At 38.1% G+C, this 23,053-nt stretch overlaps 1 protein-coding gene across 5 annotated transcripts in view; it reads right to left on the bottom strand.

Annotated features, from left to right (window-relative positions):
- The window catches only part of TTLL7 (tubulin tyrosine ligase like 7), a 78,492-nt gene extending 57,042 nt beyond the window's left edge, over positions 1-21,450 (bottom strand). For all 5 annotated transcript variants that reach the window (XM_059821736.1, XM_059821737.1, XM_059821738.1 and 2 more), the window contains exons 1-5: positions 21,421-21,450; positions 3,166-3,341; positions 2,883-3,011; positions 1,845-1,966; positions 1,078-1,145 (exon numbers count right to left, since the gene is read on the bottom strand). In XM_059821736.1, coding sequence (XP_059677719.1) covers positions 1,078-1,145; positions 1,845-1,966; positions 2,883-3,011; positions 3,166-3,190 — 344 coding nt within the window. In that variant the 5' untranslated portion in view covers positions 3,191-3,341; positions 21,421-21,450. The remainder of the gene's footprint in view (positions 1-1,077; positions 1,146-1,844; positions 1,967-2,882; positions 3,012-3,165; positions 3,342-21,420) is intronic.
- Between the last annotated feature and the right edge of the window lie 1,603 nt (positions 21,451-23,053).

The raw sequence follows: 23,053 nt of genomic DNA, 5'->3' as shown, positions 1-23,053 counted from the left end.
AGGTGCTGGAGCGTGTCCAGAGAAGGGCAACTAAGCTGGTGAAGGGTCTAAAGCACAAGTCTTATGAGGAGCAGTTGAGAGAGCTGGGGTTGTTCAGCCTGGAGAAGAGGAGGCTGAGGGGAGACCTTATCGCTCTCTACAGCTACCTGAAAGGAGGTTATACCGAGGTCGGTGTTGGTCTCTTCTCCCAAGTGACTAGTGGCAGGACAAGAGGAAACGGCCTCAAGTTGAGCCAGGGGAGGTTTAAATTGGATATTGGGAAAAATCTCTTCACTGAAAGGGTTGTCAGGCATTGGAACGGGCTGCCCAGGGAGGTGGTTGAGTCACCATTCCTGGAGGTATTTAAAAGACACTTGGATCAGGCACTTAGGGACATGGTTTAGTGGTGGACTTAGCAGTGTTAGGTTCACAGTTGGACTTGATGATCTTAAAGGTCTTTTCCAACCTAAATGATTCTATGATTCTATGATTTATCCCTGAACTTTTATGTATTACCAGGCTGTTGATTCATTATTTAGTATTGTTTTCTTACAGGTCTTACAGATTCTCAGCTTGGATAATTCCTCAGAACCCAGTTATTCCACTAAAGTGAGGAGAATTTATAATTAGACAAATGAGCCTCTCTGACTTATTTCTTATATAAGCAGTAAGATGCTTCACATCTTTTAAATTTGATATACACAAAAATATTAATAGTCATTAATTATTTCAAACAAAAAATACCCATTCACATACTAGTTATTTTTTCTGTTCTACCATTACAGGGTATATGGCTAGGTGTATTATGTATTAAGTGTATTATACAATAATTTAATGCTCTCCTACATTCTGCAATGCGTAGACAGAGAATGGAACCCACATAATTTTCCACTGAAGTCAACTGGAGAGATACAGTAGCCCACTCTGATGCAACAGATCCAGGACCAAAGCCAAAGTTATTAAGAAACTTTGGAAATTATTCTTGGTCCTCTCATAGCCTCTTAGTAAAAATAACCAAACCTTACAAGTAATAATTCAGTATTGTACTGCATTAAATACTATGTCTGGAAAACTTCTTAATATTAAAAGAAAGATTACTTAGTCATGTTTCTTGCCAGAAAATCCTTTCTGCAGATCTCTCCCATTCCTGGAAAATGGTTGATTCTCTGAGGAAGGAGAAAAAAAGAAAGTTAGTTGGTACTTAGTAGTTTTCCTGGCATACCTAGTAGTATCATTTAAAATGTTCAACTGCATGCCCAGGCAAACATGATTAGTGTTACATACAAATTATTTAAGATAATATTTTACATTATACCATGTATTCTTAGCAATACTAAAGATACTATAAGTTGTATTCTCCTCCACCAACATGAGTATGCCCATTGATTTCATTTCAGACATGAAAGGAGACTATCATACTCTTATTCACAACGCTATCTAGGAGCAAAGAATGCTATCACAAAGTGATGGTAAAAAAGGGAATTGTTTATTCACAGAAACTGTGGAGAGAGCTCTGCTTGTTAACTTACTGCTTAAAAGCTTATGAGCAACTTACAAGTGATGTTTTGCATCTTCTTTCAAACTGTGATCACTCACAAGACTCAACTGGCAGACAAAAGCATGAAAGAACAGCCCCAAATATTTAAACACCAGATTCCAAGTGGTATGAACAAATAACTCTGGAAAAGGGAATAGGATTTTAAAATATGTAGTGCTATAGCCTTATTGTAGTCTGGTTGGTGGTGTTTTATGGTTTTTTTTTTCCTCTGTATAAAAATGTAACTGACCAAAAGTGAGACATTAATGAACGCTTCAGAGTGAAGCGGTTTACTGAAACATGTCAGAAATCCTAACTACCACTCTACCTGATAGTTCCGAAGTTCAGCAATCTTTTCTTGTTGCACAGCAGAATCACTCCATATAAGATTAGCTGTTTCATCTTCATCACGTGTTTTCACAAATCCCATTTCTCGGATTACTACACGTACTACAGAGAAACCACATACTTAAGGAATACTTTGAATCTCTAAAATAGATTAATTTTCAAAATTTAAAAAATCAGTTAAGATTTTAAACACTTCCAATATTCAATCCTTTGTCTGAGAACAACGTTAGCATGCAAGCTATTATTTATCTTGCAATATTTCCATCAGTCTATTGCAAACCTGTCATTACAATGTTACAGCAGCTTGTACTGAGGCTGGAATCAGAGCACAACCACTGATGGGAACTGTAAAGAACTTCAGGGCATTCCACAATCATCTAGTAAAAGTCCAGTTGCATGGCTTTTAAACTTAATCTTGGCTATCACATATGTTAATTTTAAAACAGTGATAACAATAAGTGTCCCTGCAGATGGGACAAGAATGTCTCCTTAGTCAAGGTACAGTAGTTACAAAAGCAAATGCATACATTATTTTAGTATAAACAAAGAGAAAAGACTGATTATGTGACAGGCATAACTCAGGTTCTAGGAGAAAAGATTTTTCTGAAGTAGTCCCAAGCGTCAAAATAAAAAACATTAGTAGATTTTATTGAGAAACTTCTGTATAATAATTAGAGTATTTAACATTACATTTACACTGTTCATCTTTCAAGGCTTTAAGTAAACTTCCAAACACATATGTAATTCATAATTAGAGGGTTTTTCCACAGCCTACTTGATTAGTTAAATTTTTGTATTTCAAGGCCCTTCCCTGAGTAACAAATGGGGAGTAATAGATGCACAGTGTTCAAAGCTATCAACTTAATGCTACAAAAGAAGAACAAAGGTTTCTTACAAAAGAAAAACCTTTGGAAGCATCTCACTGTCAGCTTGATGCAAAGTCCATTAATTCACCCTGTTAGTAATTTATTCACGTCAATGGCTAGTTAGGATGAAAACAAAATATGCAGCTTCCTACCAATTTCATATTTTGTGCCAGCGACATTTGCAGTGATGACTCCATTCTTCTTCTTTCTGACTTTTCTTTTAATTGTGCTTTGATAGGATAGTTCCGAACTCAAAGTCAGAGGAGCGGTTCCATGGTTATCTTTGAAAAACAACATTGTAACTATCAACATCTTTATATCTCAAATAATGTATACAAATGAACTAAAACCACAAACATTTATTTAGTTGCAACTTAAAGGTACAAGCATACTGAATAATTAATAGGCTATATTAAAAATCCAAGACTAGCATACCTCCCTCATTAGGCAAGGATGGCATTATAACCTAGGATAGTGCAGAAGCAGAGCCCAAATTCCGTTCCAAATTCTCAGAAAATTACAGAGCTGTCAAAGCCAAATTATTTAAAGCGCTAGTCATATCATTTCAGTCTCTGGTTGTAGCAAATATTAGTTCTGGAGTGGATAGATATCTGTGTTAAAAAAAAAAAAAAAAAAAAAAGAGACTTTGTTATCGAGAAATCCTGAAAAAAGATAAAGAGCAGAAAACTAAATACAGAAATGTTTTTATTAACAAGTCAAAAGTAATGCTTATTTTAAAAGATCGATCAAGTTATTGTAAACACAAAACTTTGTTCATTACAATTCAATCGTTTTGTTTCTGGGAAAAATCATTTTGCAGTATTAATTTTCAAAATAAGATTATATTACCTCATTTTCTTATTTTCATCTGTGTATGGGAGATTTTGGGCATGAAAATAGGTAACGTTGAATTCAATCAATATTGCAAACTTTTAACTCCACAAAGCTAACTGAGTTTATAGCAATTTTAAACCATATTTTAATTAAAAATATATAATCATACACACTGTATTATGCATTTTCAGGTACCAAAAGGGAAATAACTGAAATCACCTTAATTATGTTTTTCCACATTTTTTTAAAGCAATTGTCCAATAATTACTTGGTAACACACGGCTGCAGTTTCATGACGACTTCATGACACAGCAGACATAGTTTCAAAGACACTTTGGGTTGGCAAGTATCTAAATTATCAGTTTATAAAATGAGTAATTATTTGCATAAAATGCTATTTTTCATGTCTACGCTGATACAAAATGTCAATTTTTTTTCTCTATGAATACACTACCACACGTGAAAATCCCACATATTAGAAAGTTTTTTAGGTCCAGCTTAAGCACGTAAAAACAATGGGCAAAAATATTAGGAAAAAAACCTCAGGTATAAAATGCTTCTAAACACGCTATTGCGTGACTTCAGATGTGCAGCACTGTTACAACAAAGTCTGCAAGGAAACAAATGTGGTCTTTGGCAGGGTGCCTCAAACAAGTCTACGAGTTTTCGAAACGTATACAATATAAGTTACTGATTTTGAAATGCTTTCATTTCTTTTCTGCAATTATATGTGTGGCTAAAGTTCCTTACGCTAGCTTTAGATTAGTTTACACTGCCACTTGTGGCGATTGCAAAACATATTTTAGATAGCTTTATATAGAGCACAAGGAATTTCTTCTGCTATAAATAGCAGAAAGTTACAGTAAAGACAAATTCAGCCATGACTTATGATGTGAAACATATTTGGTCATAAGATTGGACAAGATGTGCATTAGCAAAATTACCAAAACATTACTTATAAATCCTCATTTTTTATTTGTGCATGTGTGTGTACACACGTCAGAGAGAGAAAGAGAGAGATAAAATTATATTCTGGACAAGTCACCCTCTTGGTAAGAAAATATAAAAGCAAATACCTTGAGCTGCAAGATCTTATTTCCTTTCAAGGCAGAAATTTACCCTTAACAGTCCATTAACACAAAAGGATAATAAGCACAGATTATGGTTCTTTTATGACTGTTGCCAATGTATTAGGGGCCAAATTCTGCTTTGTAATAAGACAACCAAGTCTCCCTCATGTCCATTTAGTAGAGTGCCACAAGTTAACACTAAGACATGACCCTGTGTATTTACCCAGAAAGTAAGAACAGGGTATGTTTTATACACAGATACAATGTTCAACAGCATAGTAGTAACTCCCAGCCAAACCTACTTGGAACATACTTTGCTGAATCAGAACTCGCTAAAAAATCTCCCCAAATGGAACTAAAACTAGCAGATCATTTTGAAGTTTTAATGTTTTGGATGCCATCATCTGTGAAGGTGGCCTGAAAGTCCTCCTGCCCGCTGGCCTACTAAAATTAGACACAGAGATGGGAAAGCAAAGCATTCATCCTCCTTAAAACCACTGTGAAGGAAAAGCAGTGCTGGGCACAATGACTCACTGAATATTGCATGTTATCTGTTTCTCAAGCTAAGAATACCATCAGAGTACAAGACATGTTTAGTTCCTGGGAATAATACTGAAGTATGTCTGTTAGCCAATTAAGGACTTCTATGCACATACACAAATGCCTAGCAGTTGTTCCACTGCTGTACTGGCTAAAAACTTTTAACAAATTTGAAAGAATGTCAAGATGACTAATAGTTCCCTGTGAGAAACGCCAGCCCTTACTAATACAGCATGATTTACAAGCTATGATATGCTAATGAAAACCAAGCAGCTCACAGAGCTTTCATTCAGCTTATAATCACAGAAAAATATCTGCCCAAACTTACTACAACACATTGTATTCTGAAGGTGGACCATAAAGCTCCAAACTGCACTACATTGTTGAATTACTGTTCTTCTTTATGTAGAAACTATTCTACTCTTTTGAGAGGAATACTCTTTCGGGTTTAAATAGGAAGCACCAACACTCAAGGTCCGTGATGTTCAACCTGCCAACTTTTTAGCATACATACACGAGTTGATTACGTAAAGATTTATGGTCACCTTAAGAGTACTCTATGGACAATTAGTAGTTTGGCCACGTGGAAAACAAAGTAATTGGACCGACTAACTCTCACAAAAATCTCTGCAAACTGATCATTGAAGTAACTCTTTTCTTGACAAGATTATGGATGACATAATTTTCATCATCACAGCTGAAACATGCACTCCTCTAATGATGTCAAATCATGTTACAAAGATACATGCAGTCTATTTGTCAAATCCTGATTTAAACTGAATTCTTAAAAGACAAAAAGGATCATTATTGTACTCTGTATTCAAACTTACTCTAGGATTTTGACTTTTCACGAGCATTGTCCTATGCCAATAAAGTTAGACTGTAGTCTGCCTTAAGCTTATATATAATAATTCAAAATTTTTTTACAATTGCTTCACTTCTCTTAAGGTGCTCATCTCCAAACAAGCATTTCACTGAATACCAAAACATCAGCAGTTTGAAATTAGAAGCAGTTTTCAAAAATATTTTACAGAGGATGCAGTCCTTTCCTTTGTTCCTACTGGAACTATCTCCTTTCCAAAGGGCAAATACAGGTCCAATGAAATTGGACAGTCTCAGCTTTTCCTCCCACCATGTCAAGTGACAGATCACAGAATCACAGAACCACTAAGGTTGAACATGACCTATAAGATCATCAAGTCCAACCATCAACCCAACACCACCATGCCCACTAAACCATGTCCCGCAATGCCATATCCACACGTTCCTAGAACACCTCCAGTGAGGGTGACTCCACCACCTCCCTGGGCAGCCTGTTCCAGTGTTTCACCACTCTCTCAGTAAAGAAATTTTTCCTAATATCCAGTCTAAACCTCCCCTGGTGCAACTTGAGGCCATTTCCTCTTGTCCTGTCGCTAGTCACTTGGGAGAAGAGACCAACACCCACCTCTCTGCTCCCAGGTCAGAGCACAGTTGTCTCAGGCATGCTGCAGGAAAAAGACTTGCAGCGCAGACCACTTTGAGGGCACCCTTTGCCACCCCGATGGAATCGCCAGTTACAGGGCAAAGCTTATTGCAGGGCCCACTGGATCACGCAGCAGTAACGGCAGCAGCACTGTCGGGTTATGAATACATCAAATTCTGAGTCAATTCTTATAACTGTGACAAATTTTAACTTTATAAAATAAGCATAACCTATGACCTGCATTCAGCTACAACAATGTAGAGGCCTGTCTCTCTAGTAACCTACCTGAAAACCCATTTCTAAGAGATTGCTTTTAATAACATGGAAGAAAGTATTCTATTTCCAAACTGGGACTGACGGAGCTTGCATAACCTTGGCAAGTCCGCTATCGGGAATCTCTGAATTCACTCAGACAGAAAAGGATCGCAGTTCCTTCTGTGTTTATACCATTCCCGTCCTGAAATTGTGATACACACAAATTGGTGAAGGCTTGTTGTTCACCCATACTGATTCAAGGGTGACTGAACAAAAATGGTTAACCTATAAATGGAGAAAGACTTGTGAAGAAAAAATTAATGCATCTTCATCAGGTTAGCACATTCTTATGCAAACAAGCACTTTTATTCAAAGTGTTTTACAGGGAAAAAAAAGATGACATGTTATGTTTCCTGTTGCCTGGCAAAGGTGTGAGAGACCCAGCAAGAGATACAGACTGCACACAATCCTGTCCTAGAAAGAGACAGAAGAAAAAAAGGAAAGAAAAAGAAAAAAAAGGAGCTTTCTTCCTCCAGGGGCAGCAGAGGTAGGGTACTCTTGCTGGAGAGGGAAGTGTTGCAAAGAGTAAGCATCCCAGAAAAAGGTTGAATTAATCAGATCAAAACAGAGAAGGGGAAGTCAAATTCAGACTTAAAATAAAGTGGTGCAACTTGAGAATCTATTCCAAAGAACACTCAAGTCAATGAGATTCTTGAAGCTAACTTGGATCATACCAGTAACTATGAAACCACTACTGTGTTCCCTAACAAAAAGAGACGAGACTGTATATGCACATTTAAAATAGATTTAATCTAATAGAATTAAGCATTAAGAATGGTAGAATCGTTTACTATCAAAATACTCCATGTTCCAAAGCAGAGACAACACTGTATCACTCAACACACTGGTTTTAATGTGAACCATTTCCTTCTTTCTAGCTATTGTGACACTGCTGGTGACCAGTTTGAAAAGCTTCATGGGCTGTACATGTGCTTAACTTTACATATACGAACGAAAAACATGACTTCAGAGCTTAAGCCATGGCACATACAAGAAGACCTCTCAAAGACAACTAACATTTTTTAAGTGTCTTTGTATTTACCTAGGTGAAATGCTACAAAACCTAGATTGTCAGTTTTATTTTAATTTCCTGCATTCTTTGTGTACAGACAAGTAATCACTCACCAACAGTGGAATATTTTAGAATAGATTTTAAAACTAGCAGACTGCTTTCCTCTGAGCCCATTAATGCAGTTTACTCAGTGCTGTCAAAAGTGTCTGGAAGCGCACAGTAGCTGGGAAGAAATCCACAAAGCTCCTGACATAAGGAGCTTTCTCTCTGAAATGCAGATATACTGAAGACATAGTTACAGAACTTGGCAGATGACCATAGGGATGGAAGGACAACATCACAGTGAAACAACAAAGTCGGTACCGAGCCTGCGATCGGGACGGTTTTCCGAGATGAATAACTCAGTAACAACTAGTTTGTTATTAAGCAGACATTCTTTAATACAGCGCTGGGCAGCACTGGAGATTCGTCCACCACGAGTGCTCCAACGGGTTAGCAAAGCACCTCAGTTCATATACAGAAAAATCATACATATTCATCAGAATTCTAAAAAGGGCGGTCTTATGTGGATGAGTTCCCGGAATTCATTTGCATAGTCCAAGCATGCGCAGTAAAATGAGGGTTAGGGTCTTTTCACCCTCCGGTGGTCGTTCATAGTCTTCCTCACACTGTCCGCTAGTTGAACTTCGGGCTTCCGTTGTCCATACACAGTCATGGAATTGGCTCATCCATCCTTTGGCCTCGGAACGTTACAAAAGGGTCAGTTTGAACTAGTTCTTTGGCGCTTATCTTGACACAAAGGTCTTGAGTCCCTGTTATCAATGATATACTCAGGAGGCATAACGAGCTACCTCAAGGCCCATTTGATCTTGTCAGGAAGGGAGTTACACGTCTTGAAACATCCTATTATCAACTCTGCTCAGCAAATAACTAAAACTATGCAAGTAAAGCTTTTATGTATCACAGTAGGGTCTCAGCCAGGGACCGTCAGTGATTTAACCCTTCATTCAACAGCACTGCAATCCCCACTCCCTAGTTAGCTGGAAAATTAAAATAACAAAAATTTCACAGAAACATGATAAAGAAGTGAAAATAGTCTTCAGAGCAGTGACCTAGCAAACATCTGAGTTCTGTTTTTTTCAGTCTGACCTAAATAAGTAAGTTTTTTGCTCCCTTAGATCTTAGAGTGTGAAAGTCTGGATACACTGTAGTGAGGGGTCTGCTATTTATTACAGTTATACAAAACTATAATCTACTGTTGATCTGGAATTAAGCTATAAAATGCAGATTCGAAATAAGATTAAGACATTAACAGAAATTATAATAGAAAAAAATGCCTTCTTGGTGGCAAGTTCTCACTCCTACAGAGAAATTCTAAATGCAAAAAGCAATCCTCATTTTGATGCTCAATGTGTCAAAGTGATAAGCTTGTTTTTAAAAGGCTATCTGTCAGCTGGCTTAAAAATGCATGCACATTAGGGTTTAGTTCAAAATATTCTGAAGTCAAAGGAAGTCTATTAATTTCAACAGCCTTCACTCTCATCGTCACCATCTCATCTCAAACGAGATGAGATATTTATTCAGCAGATCTTTCAGATAAAGTGAATGTACAGAGTTCTCAGGTGTTTGATTTGCTAAATGGACAGCTACAAGCTATACAAGAATACTAACAGCACTATTTACACAACTTAAAACTTTTTTGAATCATGCAGTTCTGTAAAACAATTCTCTCAAGTAGTTTACCCAAATGAACAGTGTTTCTAAAACTTCCACAATTTCTCTGAACTACCAAAATGACCAAACCAAGCTATGGTAACAGCACTCTAGCTCTGAATCCATAAATTGCAGTTACTTTAGTGTGAGTTTAACCTTACAACTGCCATTTCCCCTTCGAGACCGCAATCAGTAAAGGCCGTAGAATCAGTCTTAACCTTCTGGAACACAGCTTATATAATAAACACAACTTTACAACGCCTGTTTAGTAATACTGAAAGCATAAACTATCCTGACCCTTCCAGTCTACCTTCAAAACACAATGCAAAACAGAGACTGCATCACAGTTGTGAACCTGTATCTTTTGCTGGAGAACATAAAAGGCAAGTTATCTTGAATGGTTGGAGTCTGGTCAGAAGGCAACCCTTCAGTGCCAGCTCCAAGGCTCAGCCATGCAAGTTGGCACAGAGCCTCAGGAACTTTGCAGTCTCAGCTCATGGGAGATTTTCCTTTGGTCTTTCCTGACTTAGCACTTCACAGCTTTGGGTTGGGTTTTTTCATTGTTTACTATCACAAAAGGTCTATGAAATGGTAAGTATATAACCCTGATTCAGAAAACAGGAAATGTATTAGAAGCTGTTAAGATGGTGGAAGTGTCACAACATAAGTGTTTCACAGGAATTAAGCACTTCTTACTCACAATATACAGATATCAGAATTGGGCACAGAAGCAATTTTTTTTCTTTTCAGTGTTGTCTTGAAGCAATATTGCTTCTTTTTGCATTCATCCATTTTCCAAAAGGAAACTTCAAATCCTTGGCCAAATTTAAATCAGTATCAAAGCTTTCAAAGCTGATGATTGATTTTCTCTTAAAAAAATGACCTCCAAAATGTCTTTCATAGCAGAGCACACAATGTGACTATCTGTTGGCTCATTCTCACCCTTCAAAAGCCCTTTCTAATGTGATAACATATTTCAGACTGTTAGCAAATTGAGTAGTATAGAGTTTCATAGTTACGTTCTGAATATTGAAAGAGAGGGCCATCAAAGAAAGTGAGACAGAATTAGAAGACCACAATAAAAAGGACAATGCTTGAACCTTTTTCTTGTTCAGTAAAACATAGGAAATATACTAATTGACAGTGCAAAGAACGTGTATGACTTACAAATCAACAATTCATAAATAAAATGCAGGGAACTTTTAATAAACATCATTTAGCATTCATGATGGCAAGGAAAAATATTGACAAAATAGCCCAAACAACCCAAAGTGCAACCATGTTTTTATACAGTAAAATCTTAATTTCATATAATATATATCTGCATCACTCACTGCTAAAAAAAAAAAAAAAAATCAGCTTTAATGTTCTACTCTCTGTCAGCATAAAGCACAGACATTGCATAGGTCTCGTACTACTGTTCACCACTTCGGCAAGTGTTGATAACACCATAAATCTGTCAGCAGGACAGCATTTCACTGACTCTAGAACAGAAAGTATTCCTAGATCTTGATCACAATATGTTCCACTGAACACTGCTGAAGGGAAACTCATTCAAGGAACATGTGGACGTGGCATTGTGGGACATGGTTTAATGGGCATGGTGGTGTTAGCTGATGGTTGGACTTGATGATCTTACAGGTCTTTTCCAACCTTAGTGATTCTGTGATCTCCGTTTATTGTAACAACCTACCTCAGCAACACCAACAATCATTCCACCTTTGTTTAAAATAATGTTGGAGTGATCTAGGCATTTTCAGCCTAGAAACATACACCGGATGACAGCACACTGGACACATCAGCTCTGCAAGCAACAGCTGCGTTTCATGATACCTACTGCCCACAGGAGGGCTGGACCCCTGTCACCTCAAATGAAGCATTCCCTTTAAAACAAACAGCTGAAGGACCCTTGCTTGATTTGTCTTGGGGACCATGAGTGCAGGAAGCCATGCTGACTGCCAGACTGCCGCACACTAAGGGCCAATGCTCTTTGTGGTGGGACGGCCATGGCTGCTAATGAGAGAAACAGAGATGATAACGTGCAATAATGATTATGTGTAACAGTAATACTGAAGTCTGTCATTAACAGTGTGGTTTTGGTAGGGCAAAGGGTAAACAAGAGACAGTTAGGAGAGGAATTGAGTTGTGGCACCTGTGGGAACATCGCTCCTCTGCTTTTGACTTTGCAGTGTGCCATCCACACTCTTCATTACAGCATGTCAACATACACAGGGTGTATTACAGGGTGTTCTAAATTGTGTACACTTCTACAGACCTCTGCGTATTGCAAGAGCCACACCTTAGCCCCACACAAAGTATGCCCCATTACATTTCATATTTTACAGGCCTACCATTCCTAGATCTATTTGAGCATCTCTAGAGGTGGACTGCAGTGATCACACATGGCCCACAATGACTCTGATTGAGGATTACATCATCCTAATTCACATGCTGCCACATAACAATGTTTTCTAGTTTAGCAATGAGGACAGCGCTCCCACAGCAGCCTGAAATATAAATTGGCAGGCGTTAGCCTGCAGTTTCAGCACCTGATGTGAAAACGTTAAACAAAAATCAGGCCCTGAATAAGCTACCAAGTGCACTCACAAGAAACATCTATTCAAAGTCTTCTTGACCATGAAAGTACAAGAAAGTTGCTCATACATGATCACCAAATTGTTTGTCATATACTGACACTTCCAATCAAATTGCTCAGCTCCACTGGGAATACTCATATGCTTGTATAAGTGTTGGTAGACCTCTAATATTTTAATGCCCATGCCATAAAATTCTACCCTGTAAAGAATAAATGACAGTCAGAAATACTTGCAGTTGGCCTACAGTATCACTAAGACTACTGCCACCAACACTCAGTGCTAGTAAGATTTTACAAACAGCTGATAAAGCCAGCCAGAAACTCCAGCAGCTACAAAACATTTCAGCAAAAACATGCTTTCCTCCCCACAGCTTAGTATTTGGGGCTCAATGGGGTACCACCACTGATTTGAAAATATTTTTGCAAATGAAAACATGAGAAAAATCAGCAGTTTCAAAAGGATGCAAGCCCTCAGAAGCTTCTCTAACTGGAATTGACCCAATTTGTAAAAATTCCTTTAAAAGGCTGGATTGGCTCCAAACCCTCTGTGTCACACTATTTTTATCCATTGTAGAGGATCTAAAGAGAGTCACTATCCTCATCAGTAATGAGATGAGACTCCAGCATCCTACTGTAGGAATATTTTGTCTATATACTGCTCACCTGTAGAGAAATACAGCACATAGTCAGAAAGCCTAGAAAAATAACATGCCTTAAATATTGACCTTAAATTGAATACTTTGAATACCCAAAACAAAGACTTCATACACACTAGCTTTAATTTTTGCTTAAAAGAAAAAAGCATGAGAATAGCCTACCAAAAAGTAATTTTCAGGGATATGCTTGAACTCAGAGGAGCAGAATAATGTGCCTTCTGAATGGTAAGCACAGCATTACTGATGCAACCCTGTAGTATTGAACAGTATTTATTCAGTAATCATACATTGCCTCTGAAGTACAGAGACAATACTGACAATGGTATCATAGCTTTTAATGCAGTTTAAAATAACTCCAAAATCTGAGGAGATAACTGCCCTAAGCATGCCTGTTTGCCTTCATGACTTTAATCACAGCAGCAGCACAGTTCCAAGTTTGGAATAATATCACAGTTAGCCCTGTCCTCATCCATCTTGGTCAGCTCCCAAAAAGCAACACTTAAAAGCAATTGGCTCTGGAGTGTGTGTTTGTTTGCGGTTTGTTTTTTTTAAAAAGAGTCACTGTGTGTTGGTTAAGAGCTATGCTTGAGAAATGTAATGAAATAAAATTCCTCAGCCAGAGGCTAGAGCAGTGGGATATTCAATTCATTTAGCAGGGCTCGATTTCATTTTTCATTGCTTTAATCTTATTTGTTTTAAAGGTGCATTCTTAATGAAGCAAAAAGGCATAAACTTATACAGTCAAATACATGCTGGCTGCAAAGTTAACTGGTTTTCAAATATTCAAAAGAAACAAATACATTCATTTCTTATTATGTTATAGCAACACACACCACCACCACACAAAATAAAACACGATTGAGAACTGATCCACACACTCTTTTTTCTAATCATCATATTCTCTTAGGCTGAAAATTAATATGTTTATTGTTTTGTGCTTGTGACTCTCTCAGACATATCACACCCTTCATATTATAGAATATTTTTTTGTAGCCAGGGAGTATTATATTTACCTAATGACCACAAATAAGGGAAAAAAATGCACCAAACTGAGTCAAATGCATTTATAAATACAAAGGTATGGAAAAGTTACAACACACCTATTAACCAGAAGAATAAATCTTCCAGTAAATGTTTAATGAAAAGTGTTAGTACAAATGAGAATGAAGGAGAAGACCATTGATAATCCAAACAGAAAGAAATGGAGAATAAACTGGGATTCATAGTTGGTTATTGATCCAGGACTCTGAATATTATTTCAGAAATATGCAACTTCTTCCCAATTTCTTATGCTCCTTTGATTACTCAAAGGAAGAAAGCTTTCTTCCAGGAAATTTCCCAGTTCCATCATTCAGAAGAAAGGTACATAAACTACAAAATTTGTCTCAAGTCTATAGTGTAAATGAGATCGTAACAGGATCTCCATAGCCCAGTGAAGCAAATACAGACATTTCTATCGATTTTTGTCGACTTTGTATCACAGTGTTTCAGTTCCAGAACAGCCCTGCTGGTGGCACAATTCAGGAATATAATTAAGACAGATTCATTTGGTAACAAGACCAACCCATGTCTCATCCACATCAAAAGTACAGTCTATTTAAATCAAACCTTCAGCACAGTAGAGATTACAGCTAAAAATAACTGAGCTGCCTCTGAATTTCTCTCTTTCTTGACAAAGATTATAAGCTTCAATATCACTTTCAGAACTGCTTAGCTGTCTAGAGGCAGTGTTTCGTATTTCATAGCCCATGTAGGATGCTCAGGATCAGAGGCAGGGATTATTGTTAGATATACCACCACAAGAAAAGCTTCATGCTGTTCACAGAATCACTAAGGATGGAAAAGACCTGTAAGACCACCAAGTCCAACCATCAACCCAACACCACCGTGCCCACTAAACCATGTCTCCAGAAGCATATTTTGCCTAGCTAATGGAGCAAGATTTCAGAAGATGCTCCTGAATCTAGTTCTCTTTATTACACGGAAAGATAAACTGCGAGCTCAAGGATGCATGAGCAAGAACATAAAAATGGCGAAAAGGCACAAGAATCCTGGAAAAAGAACTCATTCCAAAATATAAGTGGTGGACAGAATGCATAAGCATTCAAACTGAAGGTAATGTATTTCCATTAACATAGTCTACAGTAGAGAGCAGTAGTGAAAAAAAAACCAAAAAAACAAAACCAACAACAGCAGCATGTGGCAGGATAATATACCAAATTCTTCTGCATACAAATTACTGATAAGAGTGCAAAATGTTTATTTATCATGGATTGAACTGACAAGATTACATACTGCAGAATAAACAGTCATGCCAGGACCTCCCACCGATATAGAAACAGATTTAAAATAATTCCGCAGTAGAAGTAGCAAAATGAAATCACTTACCGTTAGTGTTGCACTGCTGAAACTATCTGAAGAGTCAGCCCTCTGGAAACAGATTTTTTTCTATCAATAATTGACAGCTGATACAGTTTCAGGCAGCTCTGGTACACCAGGGAAAGACATGCTGCAGCAGCAGCTCCTTCCCATTTAGCCTATCCCTAGCACCTTTTAAATATCTTTCTTAACCCTTTCTAGGTATTTTCTCCCTGTGTTTTGGGTGAAAAGAAAAAGGCATGATACATGTTATAAGAGAAGAATGCATTATTTCCCACTTAGAGTGTGACAGGAGCTGTGGGAAGAAAGTCAGTAGGATTTAGTCATAACAATAAGCTAAAGAGAAGCAAAATCTAAAAACTGAAAATGACTCAGTGACTGGGAAGGAGTTATACCAGACACATGAAGTACTGTAACCAGAACAATGATTTCTCCAAATGTAGAATTAAGAGGTCAAGACCACAATAACATAAAACAGTAGCAGAGAAGTAAGCTAAAGAAGATGAATAGGTCATAAATTGCCATAAGAAAAATGGTTATGATTCCCTTCCGGCCTTGGACCAATGAGATTCAAGTTTTGACATCAAAGCTATGTGGTTTCAGTGAGGTCAGAATTACAACCTTATAGAGCAATTTTTAAACCAAATGAAATCTTAAGTGAAGTGATGGAAAGAGAAATGTTACTTCCTTTCCTGGGATAACTCTTTCTGTAGTATTCTGAAACCATTCACATTTCTTAAATTTGGTTGTTTTCTTTTACAAGGTCAATTTAGATCAATGAGAAATTGTTTTCTGACGTAATTTCACAAGATTACTTTTCTTTGTCGTATTGTTTTTCATTAAGAAAAGATTGGTCTGATCTGACAGCTCAGTACATTTTAATAAGGATGGACTGTGGACCACAGAGGCCATCTGACAATAAAAGGTTTGGAAAATTCTTTTGTTCAAATGGGTTACTTCTCCTCACAGAAAAAAACTGGAGGAAACTCTGGAGAAATCAACTGCACTCCACTCTTTTGTGTCAGTTTTACAGCAGTCAGGCCCATTGTGTGTGCCAGACAAGACCGACTGCACCGCTACTGTCACACCTGTCCTACAAAGACAAAGTATTGTGGGGAGCCAGATTCTAGTGAGATGGAGAAATATATATTCACATGAAGTGGCTGTAGTCCTACTAGCTGTAATGCCATCTTCAGGAATCATATACAGGTAGAATGAAGCCAGGAGCAGAATGTGAAAAGGCTACAATATACATGAAAGACATTTCCTCTTACTTCCTCTCCCCTTAGTTTGCGAATTGTAAGAGTAGATATTCTCTCTGACCCACAGAGAATGTCTCTCTTGCTTGCTCATTCAAAGGAAATAGAAAATCAAACAAATGTGCATATCTGCACCACGAGTACAAAGAAATAAGGCTCTGAAAATTCAATAGCTCGACCACAGTTTGTTACCATTTTCCCCAGTTGATAAGTACGGTTCTCCCTTTCACACAAATCAGTAGGGAAAAACACTACAATGAAATCTCACAGATGACACTGCAAACACATTTATTCCTCAAATATATGACACAACAGTGGATTCATCTGTGTAAATGTAGACCCCTACAATGTAGATTTTGAGCTGGTTTCTCTGGGGTGCATTCACAGACAGCCTACACATAGACAGTGTAGGCAGCTCCAGGTATCTGGATTGTAGATGTATAAATGTTGGTGAGATGAATCCCATCCAAGTTGCTCATCATGAAAATCTGAGTCTACATAAAATAAACAAAAAATGACCAAACAAACAACAAGAAAACCCACCAAGGATTAAGGCCTCTACTTGGGCCAGGATTGGACAGGTACATCTTCCAAAACTGAAGAGATTAATTCAAGGACTTTCAATCAGTGGGAAATTATAGGAGGAAACTCAGTGCAACCAACTGAGACACAATTTCCTATGAAAGCACAGAACTGAGAGTGAAATCTGGACATGTCTCCTGAAGTCTCTTCCTACAGGCGACTTTTCCCCATGGCTCCTCATACTGTCTTGGTTCCAATTTTCTTACATCCAGCTGTTGCAGAGAATCAGCCTCAACTGGACCATTAATCTGTTATCCTCAAACAGCTCGAACAGCATTATGTGTGCATGTCCCACGACTGACTGAGAGGTATTTCTTCTTTATCAATGAAACTAAATGGTGTGCTGACTACTTGCATCAGACATTCCCCAACACCTACTCACAAGAATATATCTTCTTTGTTATTTTAATTTCTCATAAATATTATTTTATTTTCTCAGAAAATATCAAAGACTTGCTTCCTATATGTGTTTGTATTCCTGAGTGTTGCTTTTGGCAGAAAGGCCACAATGTCCCTTCATTTTCTCTTCATACCTAAAGGCAACAGAGGAAAGTAATATGTAGGCTTTTTTAAGCAACTGCTTGGGGTTATTAACTGCATCATTTCTCAACTGGTGTCCAGAATTTCAAATCTAACTCTGTATTGTTCCCTCACTTTTTCTTCTATTTCTTCACCTGTGGATGCTGCTCTGGGTCAGTATCCTACAAGATCCCCAACTCTACTAAAGATCTTGCAACAGTCCAAAACAGCACTGATTCCTGTCTCGTCATGCAGTAATGCTTTCTTTTACTTACTGAATATATCCTCTCCATTCTGAGAAGCATTCTTTTCAGAAAATGCTTCCATTTTTAAAATGGTACAAAATGTACCAAAGTCATGTTCTCACATGACTCTTGTTCATTTTTAAGCAAGAAGTCTTTTATTCAAATTAATGCCTAATTGTTAATGCTCACTAGTAATTTATAGTCTTTCAAAGACTTCAGGCTGACATAAAGATAAAATGTTAGGATAATATTATATCCCTTTAAAAAGCCACATGAAATAAAATGTAATAGAAAAGGGTGTTTTTTTCCTGGGTGAATAAATTGCACATCTTTCATCTTTCCATCAATAATTCATATAAAGTGGTTTAGCACATTTCTCCAGTCCCTCACCCCACCAAGATAAGCTTGGAAGGATAAAACAACATAACAAATTCACAGAAATTTAATGTTCAATGAACACTAAACACATGACAACCACCCACAAAAGCAAAGAAAATGCAGGCTTCCATCACATAGCTCTATTCTATACTTTTCAAGAGAAGTCCATTCTGAGCAAGCACATAAGAGCGATTTCCCCATCAATTCTCACAATCTTCTGCCCTGTCAGTCCACTCTTTTTTGTGTTCATAAACAGTATCGAGATCTATGCCTTTTGACCTGCATGAATTCAGCATTAAGCATCTGATTTCATTTTCTCATGCTATACTCCAACGCTTCCACTGCACCCTATAGGGATATTACTGTGCTGGTTTTCAAGCGCTAAAAATAAAACAAACACATGTCAACCCAAGGACAAAGTTGGAAGGAAACATACTTTAATGTAACCAAAGAAGAATATATTTAGCGTTTTGCTGCTAAGCAAGGATGAAAATAAACTTGTCAACACATCGCTGTGTCTAACTGTGAAGCCCATGCCCCGCTCAATTCTTTCTGTAGCATTTATTATATACAAAAAGTGGATTTAGTCTTTCTTTCTTCTTAAGAGTGACTGTTAGTACGCTGTTACTACTGCTGACCAGAAGGGGCTTCTGAACTGCAGGGTAAAGCACTTCCATCCTTTTAGGCAGTTTTTCTATCAATTAACAGTAATGCAGCCATCTAAGGTACATTTGAGTAGTGGTGCATATTAGACTTCAATCTGATATCCTTCCAAAACCAAATAAGTGGCAATTGGCATGCCATTTACTCCACAGAACAGAAAGTGAAAAGTGAGTCCTAAATCAGAATGTTGGTTTTTTTTGTATTTCTTTTGTTATTATTGTTAATTTGGGCTCTCCATAAAGCACTACTGTTTCTGTGTCCCCAGAGACGAAGGCTCTTCTAAAACATGTGATTATATTCTTAAATATTGCCTTTGAACAAAGATATTTTTTAAATGAATACCTATATTTTTAACATTTTAAACTATTTGAACTTATATTTCTAACATTGGGAAAAGAAATATTACAACTATATAGATTGGTCTTCATTTTGGAGACCCTGTATTTGGAATAAAACTAATACTGAAGGCAAGAACCATTACGCTGGCTTTATTTACTCCTTTAAAGTACAAAACAAAAAATTTATTCTATTATGTTAGAGCTTGGTTCCTGTTGTATGGAATTCAAGGCAAGAGCAAAAATGTCTATAAATGAGTATAAATTAATGTGGTAGTATTTTAAAACTATTTTGTACAGCTGTATGAACATTTAAGAGAGAAGGCAAGGAAGAACATTGGGAACAAGCAAAAAGCTAAGACTTTAACACCCCCAGAACCTGTAGGTTCAGGCATCCACCACCACGAAGAAGAGTATCCAGTAGATCGAGGCACAATGGAACCTCCTGGTATGAAAAATCTTCTGGCTCCAAGAGGGCTGCTACTGTGGAACAGGAAGATTTGCTCTAATACCCAACAGATTCAAAGGTTGACCGCTTCAGTATGTCACAACGTTTTTTCCTCACGTATCCATTCTCAATTACAGATGATTCTCTTACCCATCAGTGTAGTAGACATCAGCAAATTCCATTCTAAATTTAAAACACATTACTATTTTAAATATTAATGTTAAAAAGGCTTATTCGTTCCAGTAAACTTTAGAGGAAGCTCATAATGTCTGCAAAAGGAGTAGTTGCAAAGCACCTTTCTGGCAGGGTTTTAGGTAAGCATTAATGGACCTCTAAAGAGTTTCCTCATGCTTAATAAGGGGCATTTTAATCCTACTGCCAGAAGTCAAATAGCCCCAACTAACTTCCTAGGTGTGTAGAAAATAAAAGTGAATCTGAGGCTAAATATTCTAAAGTTCACAAGGGAAAACCAAAATCCAGCTAATATCCCCCAATACGTATGCTGTGGTACTCGCAATGAATTTTCTTAACTTTGACAGTTTGTACGCATCTTTCCAAATAAAATGAACTCCCACTACCTACATACAGACTCTAGCTTTATGTTAGGAAAATACAACTATTTCTTCCCCTCTCAGATCATTATAGAGTCACTGTGTCAACTCTGGATGATGGAAATACCTCATCAAAAAGGTGGAAGACTGTCAAGCTTTCATCTTTTTCTTCAGGGACTGATACAAACCCTATCAATACAATCCAGTGTCTTTATGATTTAGGATTGGCCCAAAAGTCACAATGCTTCAAGGCAGTAATAACACTCAAAATTTTCTGAAGATTTGCAGAAACTTACAGATATGAGAAATAAGCATTGTTGATTTCAATAAGCTGTGTTTACACTCATAAAATTACAGCACAAAACCAAAAAACATTAGTGACTCACATATCAAAAACTTATCTTGCAACATGTTGTCATGCTCATTTTTTAAGACAAGACAGAAGCTTTATAAAAGTAGATGCAAGGTAGCTTGGGAAATGTTATCAATTTCTCTATTTCAGACGTTAAGATTTCATTTCAATTTTCTTGGTTTTCTAAGGATTTCCATCCTTAAATTAATAATGTGTTCTCAATTTGTATGAGACATCTGCAAGTATCTATTAAATGCAAAAATACTTCTTAATACAACATTAAAACATAGGGAAGAAAAAAAGAAAAAAAAACCCAGAACATTAGAAAATGCGGAAGTTCAAGAAATTACTCATTTGCCATATGTATCCTACAGAGATTTTTAAAACTTATAATAAATATCCACAGATGGAGATTCAAATCAAGAAATCGTATTTCAGTCTTTCTTGATGTTGACAATTCAGAGCAAGCACATTCGGCAGCCAGCATTAGTCTGCCACATTTCACCTTCAGAAATACAGTTACGGCTTTCATTATCAACATACAGTGTTATAAAGATCTTAGAAAAAATCCTAACTATACGAAAGACTGCAAGATGGTTTAGTGTCTAACTGCTCGTTGACTAATTCATCTCCTAGTTCTTCAGACTTGTCCACATCTTAATCTACACTGCAAATTTAACACTGTCAGCTTTGAAAGAGCGTGGGAACAAACCCTTATTTGATTGCAAACCTGAGCCTCGGATTACTAAAATGATTGCTAGATTACTGGAATAATTACCTAATAACTGCTGACAGGCTTGATCTCCTGGCCTCTTCTAACACTCCTAAACTGGTGGGCAGATCCCTTTGGAAGTATGTGGAATGTATCCAAACCATCAGAAATACAGAAAGGGGGCGTTTTTCTAAAAAAAAAAAAAAAAAAAAAAAATTGACAACCCATTGTTCTAGACTTTCTTGCATAATACTGCCAATACCTACAGGTAAAAAACACATTCTTTCCTTATGAAAGAAATTCCATATTCTGTATGAAATAGCTCGTGTAATTTTCTGAAACTCTGTAACATTTGCCTTGAAGAATCTGGCTTGAAAAATAAAATTTCCATATGTTAGTGTGGACATTATACTTACTCACCATGTAGGAAAACCCCCAGTATAATAACTGCTTCTGTCATTTTTTGTTCAAACGCATGTCCTATTTCTATTAAAAACTACATCCTGGTACTTAAAAGAGGGGCAAAAGCTTCTACTGATGCCAAGTCACTGTGTATTTTGAGATACTCTGTAGAATTCGGGGGACAACCAATCCCCACACAGAGAAGTGCTTCTAGTCTTTCAATTGTGAAAACAACCAGCAGGATTTATCTGAGTATTATTTAGATAGGTACTAACACCCTGGTTACATAAAATTAATTAAGGATTTAGGCAGAAAAGTATACTGAACCCGGGGGGGTGGGGTGGGGCTGCTTGGTTGGTTTAGGGTTGTTTTTTTGAGAAGGAGTAATATCTAATTTTGGTACTTAAACTGCAAATACGTAAGAAAGGCACAAAAACGATCAATGCGGAGACCTTAAGTCAGTTTCGCAGAGCTCAGCGGCATGTTCAAATTCCAGCATCAATTGCTTTCCCTTTTGCTTACAATTATGTGTGGTTTCAATAGCAGAAATTCAAAAAGATCCCACAGATCATGGGCTTTCAACTAAACGCAGAAAGCACAGGAAGATACTTGATTTGCATCTCTGGAGATTTAACTTGTTCTACATTTTAGCCTCCGCTGGGTACCACTGCCAACAGACGATCCCGTTTTAACCCTAACTGGCTCCGAAGAGACCTGGCCGTACATCCGATACGACCTGCAGATGATGGACTTCGCATGCAAAATTTGGAGGGGGAGAGAGAAAATTAATCTCTTGAAACGCCTCCTCGTTCCTTATTCCTCGCACTGCGACAGGCAGGCGGTTATCCTCCCCTCCCAACACGAGGGCTGCCCGCTGTATTCAGGAAACTTCCCGAGGGGGCCGCTGCCCGCCGGCACCGCGCGGTCCCGCCCGCACCTGCGCCGCAGCCCCGCACCGCCCGCGCCCGGGGCCCCGCCGCCGCCCCAGGTGAGGGCCGCGGGACCGAGGGCTGGCTCTGTGGACAGCACCTCTCCGCAGCCCGCACGCCCTTGGGCCGCGCACCCCAGAAGCAGCGGCGGCGTGCGGCCCTCCCCCGCGCTCCCGCCCCGGAGCATCGCCCCGAGCCGGCGACAGACCCCGCTCCGGCACGGCTGGAGGCGGGACCCGCACCCCCCCGGCTGCCCAGCACCCCTGCCCGCTCCCCGGCACTCGCAGCCCCCCGGCTGGGGCTTGCCCTTCCCCACCGCCCCTCCCTCGCGGACGATGATGCTGAATCACCACGAGCAGCCGCTCCGC

The sequence above is a fragment of the Gavia stellata genome, chromosome 10 (assembly GCF_030936135.1).
Source record: "Gavia stellata isolate bGavSte3 chromosome 10, bGavSte3.hap2, whole genome shotgun sequence".
NCBI classification, from domain to species: domain Eukaryota; kingdom Metazoa; phylum Chordata; class Aves; order Gaviiformes; family Gaviidae; genus Gavia; species Gavia stellata.
Note: the sequence above shows the minus strand (reverse complement) of the source record. Positions and strands in the feature narration are given on the sequence as shown.